At 32.1% G+C, this 10,240-nt stretch overlaps 1 protein-coding gene across 1 annotated transcript in view; it reads left to right on the top strand.

The window, feature by feature from the left end:
• Positions 1-454: 454 nt before the first annotated feature.
• The window catches only part of LOC103581733 (speedy protein A-like), a 28,688-nt gene continuing 18,902 nt past the window's right edge, over positions 455-10,240 (top strand). The window contains 5 exon segments of the mRNA XM_008563495.1: positions 455-529; positions 1,527-1,779; positions 2,947-2,973; positions 3,012-3,043; positions 5,185-5,270. Of these exon segments, the coding sequence (XP_008561717.1) occupies positions 512-529; positions 1,527-1,779; positions 2,947-2,973; positions 3,012-3,043; positions 5,185-5,270 (416 nt within the window). The 5' untranslated portion in view covers positions 455-511.

Raw genomic sequence — 10,240 nt, 5'->3', positions numbered from 1 at the left:
CATGCTAGTGACTAGCCACGTATAGTTATTAAACACCGGAAATGTGGCTGGTACAACTGAAGCATTTAATTTTAACTTTAAATAAAAAACTGGAGAAATGTAAAATATTTTTCCCTTACACACTACATCATTTTTTTGATAGGACTACATTTTACTTTGTTGAAAAATTAGCATCAGAATTGAGATATGCTGTAAATGTAAAATACAAACCAGATTTCAGTGACTTAGAATGTAAAATATGTTATTAATTTTTATATTGATTACATGTTAAAATGATATTTTGGATATATATTTGGTTCCATAAAATATATGTCAAAATTAATTTTACCTGTTTGTTTTTTTCATGTGGACCTAAAAATATAAAATTCCATAGGTGGATCTCATTGTATTGGACAGTGCTGCTCTTGCCTCACTACATCCAATCTTATTTTCCCTTCCTTCCTTTAGCAGGGAAGTTTCTGAGGGTCACGAAGAAGAATCTGTACCTAACTCCTTGAACACCAAGGGAGGCATGTCTGCCTGGGTCACTGTGAGTTATGGATTCAGAGGTTCTCATTAGGGTCTTAGAGTAGTTTTCCTGATTGGGCTGTTCATACCTTCATTTCCCATTACCCCAGAAATACTTTGATCATAAAAGTAATACTAAGTGTAGTAATTAAGTGAACTGATTACCACTAAACAAGGTAATGATTATGTATATTGTAAATATTGATGTATTAACTTTGTTTCAGATTTTATTAGATTATAACACTGTATATTCACATACACTTATAATCAGATACTCAAATAGCAGGGTCATACATTCACACTTTAAAATTAGAACAATTTATGAAAATCCTTCAAAGCACATATAACATACATTTCTTTGCTAGACTTGTATTCAACTTTTCAGTCAATACCAATAAATGCTTATTGAGTAAGTGAATTTTGTAATAGATCAAGGAATTTACCAATAAGATTTTTTACCAATTAGAAGATATTATTTTGTATGGAGGGGTTATTAAATGCTTATTGAATAAGTGAATTTTGTAATAGATCAAGGAATTTACCAATAAGATTTTTTACCAATAAGAAGATATTTTTTTGTGTGGAGGGGTTACTTTTTAATATAATACTTGATTTAATAATTAAGTTCTGGAAATAGTTTGTCTTGTTCTTTAAAAAATTTGATGTGGTATATAACATAAAATTATGCAAGCAGGAAAAAAGAACACCACAAATAGATTATAAATTCAGCATAGTTTCTATAATTACTTTCACATTTGGTTTTGAGTTCCATAGTAGCCAAAGCAAAATGGTATACAGAATCTTATTATTTGGGAAGAGGAAGTGTATCAGTTATATGTAGGAAGCATAGCTTTTCCCAGCACTGAATTCTAAAAGCAATTTCTAATGTGAGTCATTGTCACAAATAACGTTTTTATAGCAGTAACATTTCAAATGACCCCATCTGGTAGTATCATCCAATTAGCTGTTTTTATAAAATTAATGAGTGTGATAAATAATTTTGTATTTTATTTTTACAGGAATCTTGGGAAACAAAAATGAGGCACAATCAGATGTGTTGTGAGACGCAACCTACTGTCACTGTTCATGTAAAATCAGGATCAGATAGATCACATCAGCCTAAACAACTCGTTAATCTAAAGCGTCCTGTTTTTAAAGATAGTTGGCAAGCATCTGAAAAAAATGCACATAATAACAGCAAATCTACATACCTGAAAGGACCTTGTTTAGTTATACAGCCTCAGGAAATGACTGCTTTCTTTAAATTATTTGGTAGGTTTAAAATATTCTACTAGCAGTAATTATAAAGTCCTTAAAAATTAGAATGTAAACATCTATTTTATCAATTTCATAATGAACAAATAGGATGCTGTTATTTTCTGCATCAGATTTCCAATCTGCAATCAAATTTGTTTTGTTTTACTTAGGGTTTTTTTTTTTTTTTTTTTTTTTTTGTGGCTTGCCAGTACAGGGATAGAACCCTGGACCTTGGTGTTATAAGCACCATGTTCTAACCAACTGAGCTAAGCAGCGAGCCCTAACACAGTATTTTTGATTGTTGATCTTTTTGTCCTAATATTCAGTTTTTCCACAATTAAGTGTCAATTATAAAAAACTAATGAGTTATGGGCCGGCCCGGTGGCGCACTGGAGAGTGTGCCGTCTGGGAGCAAAGCGTCACTCCCGCTGAGGGTTCGGATCCCATGTGGAGACCGGTTCCCACTCGCTGGTTGAGCGCAGTGCGGGCGCAACACCGAGGGTTGTGATCCCGTTACCGGTCAGTAAAAAAGACAAAAAGGAAAAACAAAAGTAATGAGTTAGAAACATTTTTATGTAGATACTTGTATATATATTTGAATGATAGATAAGTGGAACAGAGATAAGTAGGAGAGAAGAATCCAAAAGTAAAAATACCCTGGAAACTGAACGGAGAAAGTAGTAGAAAAAGTGAAACATACCTGGAAAACAGAGTATTCATTAAGTAATTATTTCTTAAAGACTGAGTTATCTTTTATTGGATTCCATTTCCACTTTTTAAGATTGGTTTTTGGAAAGAATGAAAAGCTAGTCAAGAGTTACCCAAGATACATTTCTCAAAAGTGTTGTTGGATTTTGAATAAACCAAACACTTCTACCATTCCCCTTCTAATCTGAGCTATATATTAAGGCAAAGCAGATGGGAAGATGAATGGTAAGACAGTACCTTTTTGTACAGTTCTTGCAATATACTCAAGAACTGAAAACTACACCTTAAACAACACTGTTCCAGCCATTTTTGTTTGATTTCTAAACATTTACAATCTCCGGTTATAGAAATTAATTCTTCAAAAGGAAACATTCTATATTTAAAAGACAAGTCATAGGTCCAGTTATAGAAATTAATTCTTCAAAAGGAAACGTTCTATTTTTAAAAGACAAGTAATAGGTATTTTTGTTGTAGATGACGATTTAATTCAAGATTTCTTGTGGATGGACTGCTGCTGTAATTAATTCAAGATTTCTTGCGGATGGACTGCTGCTGTAAAATTGCAGACAAGGTAAATTTGGTAGCGATATAATAATTAACCAGCATTATTATGTTTAGTTCATCAGAAATTTAAAGAGACCTTGTAAGAATTTTCTAACTAATTAAGGTTAGGAAAGGAGCCTGCATTGCTCCTTCAAAGCAGAATTCTTACACATTAATCTTTGGAATTATCAAACAGCATAGAATCATCTATACTTGAGGAATTGTAGAATATTACTGATTAGATTTAAGTGACTGTAGTCCATATCTGTTTGATTGAAACAAGAATTGTATAGACTGTATACATTTTCATCAGAATTATTACTTTTATCAGGCTGTGGAGAAAAAGTATTCTGACAATTCAGGACACTAAGGCAGTTTGTGGTCCATTTTAATATTTTGTAAGTAATTCAGACAAAACAAATCCCAATAATCTTTAGGGTAAAGGTAAAATGGCTTAACTTGTTATTTATTTAGGAATAAGTGTTTTATAAAAAAATGTCTAACATACGAGGATAGTGATATTTTCTGTGCTCTTTAGATTTAGCTGAATAGTTACAATTTCAGCTTTGTAAATGCCATTTTGGACCAGGCTTTCATATTAGAAAATTCAGCATAAGTTCATATCACACTTAAATAGTATAGCAACCAACAGAAAAGGGAGCTTAGCTACCGATTAAATAGCCGCCAATCAAATGTTTGAAAAAAGACAAGATAAGTAAATACTCGTTAGTATTGATGTGAGCTTTTATCCTAAAATGACAAAGATAAAATAAGAGGTTTTTTTTTTTTTTTTTTTTTAATCATTTTTATTTTGGAAATTTCATTTTGGAAAATTTCAAACACACGCAACTTAAAGTAGAATAGAACAAAGAACCTCCATGTGCCTCACCTAGCTACAGTGATCATCAACTCCTGGCTATTGTTGTTTCTTCGAATCTCTCTCCTCAAAGACTGAATTATTTTGATCAGATCCTGGACAGCCTAACATTTTATCCATAAATATATCATGATGTATTTCTAAAAGAAAAAGGATCTTTTAAAACATAATAAAAATGTTACTAACACTTTAATAAAAAAATAACAGTAATGCTTTAATAGCAAATGTCCAATTTATGTGGCATTGTGTAGTTTTAAACGTTACAGTTGTATGTACATTAAAGTTGTTGGACCCTAGGGGGAAGTGTTTGAAAAGTAACTAACCAGAAGTACTGTAACAGCACTATTTCAAGAGTCCTTTACTGGAGATTACTGTGAAATCTTGGAATCATGTTTATGCCCAGTTCTATGATGATAGGATGAATAAGTATCTTATGAGAGAGATTCTGATACATTATTATTACAACTTTTTTCTAATTTGAACATTCACAACCTGGCATATGTTCTAATATCAAGCTAGACATATCTAAGACATATATGTATCTATTAATACATTTAAAATATTTTCCCCCGAAAATTAAGCCTTATTATTCTAATGCCTGAAGTCATTTAGTAGTCATTTTTAAAGGTTTTTTTTTTTTTTTTTTTTTTTAATTTTTTTTAGAAGATGACCGGTAAGGGGATCTTAACCCTTGACCTGGTGTTGTCAGCACCATGCTCCCACATTCAGCCAACCGGCCATCCCTATGGGATACGAACCCGTGGCCTTGGTGTTATCAGCACCACACTCTCCCGAGTGAGCCATGGGCCGGCCCCTTAAAGGTTATTTTTAAAAGTGAGTGTGGATGACGGCAACTTACTTAAAGGATTCAGAAAAAAATTATGTATACACATAACACACACAAATAGAGATATCAAGCAAATCTATCAAAATATTAACAATTGGTGAATCTACATGAAGGATGTATGGTTATTTACTTTACTGTTAAGTTCTCTATAGGTTCAAAATTTACGTTAGGAAAAAAATGGGGTTTTCAAAAATTATTGGCTATAAAAAAGTTTAGGAGTCCATGCTAGTTACTTGTGATAAATGGTCAAGTAACTATTTGTCACTGTTCATATGGATAACAGGAAACTAAAAAAATAAGTACTCAAATAGGTAAATCTATAATAAGGATAAGTAGTGCTTTATTGTCTTATTGTTCATCTGAAATTTTTTAAGTTAACTATTTTAAAGCAGTTTTATTTATGGAAGCACAACATTAATATTCCTTTTTAACTTTTTCCTTATAGTATCTTTTGGCTATGACCTTTGTTTATTTCAAGAGGGCTAAATTTACTATAAATGGGCATACCAGGATAAATTTCTTTACTGCTCTGTAAGTATGCTATTTAGTGATTTTTATGTTAATTAGTTATAAGAGAGGCTGTTTGCAACTTGATTTCTTTCTTTGAATATGCCTTCCTGTATAAAACCTATATGTTTTTTACTGTAATAGAATATTTTTATGTTCTTTTCATTGACCTTATAAGGCTGTAAACCTAAGATTTATTGTTCAATATTCCACTTGAATTTGTATTGTGTTTTTTACATTTTTGAGAGGGCTCCCATATAAATTATCCCCAATTCCCCTCTTTATGACTGAGATATTTTTTAAAGCTGAATATTCTCTTTGAAATTTTCAGTTAATATGTAGTAAAAATCATCATTATTGCCCTTTTACATTGAACAGCTGGTGGAAAATGTTCTAGACATACTCTTTGTGAATCTAAGTCTATAACATAGGAGTTATTCATATTTAATACCTTTAGTATCCACTGACTATCTTACCGAACACACTGAACTCTAACAAAGGAAGATAGGGTTTTTTTTTTCCATTTTTTTCTTTGACTTTATATTAGCTTTCTGAGCTAAGTGTTTTTAATAACATTGTTTTGTAATCTATAGTTCAGAATTAAGCTAGAATCTGTGTAATTTAAGGATATATTTTCTTTTCTACTGTGTACCTGGATATAATGCTGCAGTTGGGAATGCATGAATATAATTTTAAGTACTTAACTAGGGAACTATATATAAAAATATTTAAGTTGAATACTATAGTAGCTGTCAGCACTGAAGAATAAGTTTTTACTTAAAGTCTATTTAATGCAAAATCAGAGAGTTAAAGAAATAGAACTAGAAGAAACTGATCTTTGCATATATTCAGGAGAATATTTTCCAGTACATATGGAAAAATGAACTCTTTAAAATTTGTGATGATCGCTAAATGGGAAGAATATAATAATATTATGTAGTACTTTGTGCAAGGCACCACATAATTTTTTATATATTAACTCATTTACTCATCCCCATTTTACAGGAAACTGAGACTTAGAAAGATTAAGTACTTTCCAAGATCAGAAAAGTTAGTAAGCATCAGAGCCGGGCACACATTCAGGTGTGGTTTACTAATGGCGAAATTGAGCCATTGACCACTAAGTTAAATTGCTGTTTACATGTCTCAGTATTGTATAATATCTGTGTGTAGATGGAATATCTATTCTGTAGTTTTTTTCATCTGAGAATTAAAAACAAACCAAAAAAGTTTAAGTTTTACTATATGCCTGAAATTGGATTTGTTTTACTTATTTTATAAAGTTATTGCCAGTGAAGCACTATTTAGCTTACACTATATAGTAATCTGTAAAGTTGCATTGCATGTTGTACTATAAGTTCTATAGTAAAAAATCACATGAATTATAATTTCCATTTTATGTCTAATCATACATTTTTTAGAGCCTGACTCAGTAGTTCTTCTCATTAAATATTTTCTTAGTTAGCCACAGTTCTAAAGCTCAAGTTCTTCTCCTTTCTATATAGTCTTATAACTTTTCTTTTCTATATATTCTTATAAGACACTAAACTTCTATTACTATTCTTCCACGTTTTTTTCACAGTTGTTTCCTATTTACTTGCCTCCTCTCTACTTTAACTGGCGGCTCCTGAAGGGCAAGGAATGTGTATCTCATGTATCTTACTTTGTTATTTCATCCTTCAATGATTAACGTATAGGAATTTCTCAATCCTTTATATGAATAAACATAATAAATTGTTGTGAAAAAGGCATGGACACTACACAAAGGAAATCTGTTTCAAATTAGAGGACAACTTCTGTATGCGTGATACAGATATTTTGTCATATTGACCCTGAAAAATTGTTAATCTAGAATAGAATCATAGTGTGGTCCTTATGTAGCGCAATAGTGCACTGTAGATTTTCCATATTTTAATCAGTAGTCGTGTTAAGGGGCCAGTCTCTAGCTCTTTCCACTCTTTCCTAAGAGCGGTCAGAGAAACTATAGTAAGAAATAACTATATGTAATTTCTCAGAGGATATTATTTGATCCATATTATATAATCTGAGTGGATTTAACAATTAGATGCTTTATAACAATATAATATTAAAATATATGCAATTACATTAAAGGAGAATAAAGTAATGTGTAGGTGTTCATTTTATATTACTGTGAATATGAATATGCACATGGTGAAAAACTACAAAAGAAGGTATGCAATTAAAAGTAACTGTTTCTCCTATTAACAGTTTCCTGTGTATCTGTCTAAGAAATAATTTTCTATACATGAACCAATGTGTGTATTACATAAATGGAAGTGTACTATATACACTCTTATGTGTTTTTAATTTTTTAATGTGTAATATGTACAAAAGACCATATGGAGTGTGTGAGGAAGAATAAAATTAAAACAAATACTCGTGTACCCATGACTCAGCTTAAGAAAAGAACATTGTGAGAATCTCAGAAGCTCCCAGTACATAGTTTACAATCAGAGCCGCCTGCCTTCCACAGTAATTATCTTCTTTCTTTTCTTTATTCTTTTTATATATTTCAAAAAAATGTTATTTGCATTTTTTAGCTTTATATAAAAGAACCATGTGTATTATTCTTTTGTGACTTACTTCTTTTGCTTTATAATGTTATGATTTTCAGATTTATTTATATTTCTCTCTATATATAGCTGTAATTCATTTTAACAACTGAATAATATTGTTGCTTTAAAAAAAAAAGATGACTGATAAAGGGATCTTAACCCTTCACTTAGTATTGTCAGCACCACAATCTCCCATGTGAGCTAAACGGCCATCCCTATATAGGGATCTGAACCTGTAGCCTTGGTGTTATCAGCACCACACTGTCCCAACTGAGTGATGGGCCAGCCCGATATTGTTGCTTTTACATTGAGGTTTTTTGATTAGTCTCATTTTATCTGTTTTTTTTTTTTTCCTCCTTCATTTTTGTCTTCTTTTTTTTTTTTTTTTTTTGACGTATATTTTTCCTCTACTGGTTTGGAAATTATGCAGTCTATGTTCTTTCTGCAGTTATCTTGTTGTTATTATTACAAGACTGTTAAGCATTTTGACAATAATCACCTCCTACCTATCTTATATTCTCTTATTTTGCAATTCTGCAGTTCTGCCTTAGGCCGTTCAACAAGTTAGCCATTATTATTATTTTTCATATATTCAATATTTGTTTAGATTTATCCACATATTTACAAGGGTACTTCAGAAAGCTCATGGAAAAATAGAATTAATGGTGTCAGATCCTACAGGTTAAAGTTTTTTAAAAAAAGGATAATACAAATCTTTCCATGAACTTTTTGAGGTACCCTCACATATTGTTGCTTACCATTCCTTTCTATATGTCAAGAATCCACTTGGGATCATTTGCTTCCTTTCTGGATGCGTTTAAGACCTCTTTTTTCTTTGGAGTTTGGCACTGGTTTCGTTTTTATAAACTGCTTGGGATTTGATGAGCTTCCTTGATTTGGAGATTGATGAATTTCAACAAACATCTCTTGGAACAGCTCTTGGAAAATTCTAGCCAGCTGTCTCTTTATACATTCCTCTTTCCCATCTCCTCTATTATCTCCTTTTGAAACCAGTTAAACGTGTTATGCCTCACTCTGTCTTCCACATCACTTATTTTTGACATTTTCTTTCTTTCTCTGGGCTGCATTTTAGATAATTTCTTTAGATTTGTCTTTCAGGTCACTAATTTGATCTCTAGCTTCTGTCTAATATGCTTATGATTTTCATCATAAACATTTTCACTTAGAAGTTCTATTGTCTTATTTTTCAAATATGCTTATCCCCTTACCATATTGTCAAGGTACTTTAAGTTTTTAACATGTTAGACATAGTTATTTCTATATTCTGTTCCTATTAATTTCATTATATTCTGACTTCAGTGTGTTTCAACTCATGGTACTTTGTTCCCTTATGTGTTTTGTAATATTTTCATTGTAAAGTTGTCCATTTTCCTTTTTTTTTTTTTTCTTTTTGTTTTTTTGGCAGCTGGCCAGTATGAGGATCTGAACTCATAGCCCTGGTTTTACAAGGCTGTGCTCTAACCAACTTAGCTAATCAGCCAGCCCCACATTTTTCTTGGGAAGTCATCTGTGGGGCTTGTATGATGGAAAATTTGCTCCATGCTTACATCTGTTCCTGTGTTATCTAACATGTCTTTTTTTTTTTCTCTGACTGCTTTTAAGATTTTGTCTTTGTCACTGGTTTTGAGCAGTTTGATTATAATGTACCTTAGTGTAATTTTCTTCATTTTTTATTGTACTTTGGGGTTCATTGAGCTTCTTTGTGGGCTTACAGTTTTTATCAAATTTTGATTTTTTTTTTTTTTTTGGCAGCTGGCCTGTAAGGAGATCCAAATCCTTGACCTTGGTATTTCTACCTGTCACCATTCATAGACTCCAATTTTACCTTTATTGGGTTTCGTGAAGTTGTGCCACACTTAATTGATGTTCTATCCATGATTTTTTTTTTCCTCCGTGTGTTTCATTTAGGATAATTTCCATTACTATGTCTTTACAAATCTTTTCTTCTGCTGTATTTAATCTGCCATTAATCCCATTCCATGTATTTTTCCTTGTACACATTGTAGTTTTCATCTCTCAAAGTACATTTTCAATGTGCGTACTCAACTTTTTGAATATACGGAATAATTAAAACTTTTCTAATGTCCTTGTTATGTCTACTGTGTGTGTAAGTTTTGGATTTGTTTTGATTGATTGATTATTCTCCTTATTACGGGCCATGTTTTCCTGCTTCTATGCATGTCTGGACCTCCTCAAGTATTCAGCAGAAAGCTGATTTCTGGGCCGGCCTGGTGGCGCACTGGAGAGTGCGCTGCTTGAGAGCCCGGCGGCGCTCCCGCCGAGGGTTCGGATCCCATGTGGAGACCGATTCCCGCTCACTGGCTGAGCGCTGTGCGGGCCCAACACCGAGGGTTGCGATCCCGTTACCGGTCAGTAAAAAAGACAAAAAGGAAAAAA

The sequence above is a fragment of the Galeopterus variegatus genome, unplaced genomic scaffold, assembly GCF_000696425.1.
Source record: "Galeopterus variegatus unplaced genomic scaffold, G_variegatus-3.0.2 Scaffold13794, whole genome shotgun sequence".
NCBI classification, from domain to species: Eukaryota; Metazoa; Chordata; class Mammalia; order Dermoptera; family Cynocephalidae; genus Galeopterus; species Galeopterus variegatus.
Note: the sequence above shows the minus strand (reverse complement) of the source record. Positions and strands in the feature narration are given on the sequence as shown.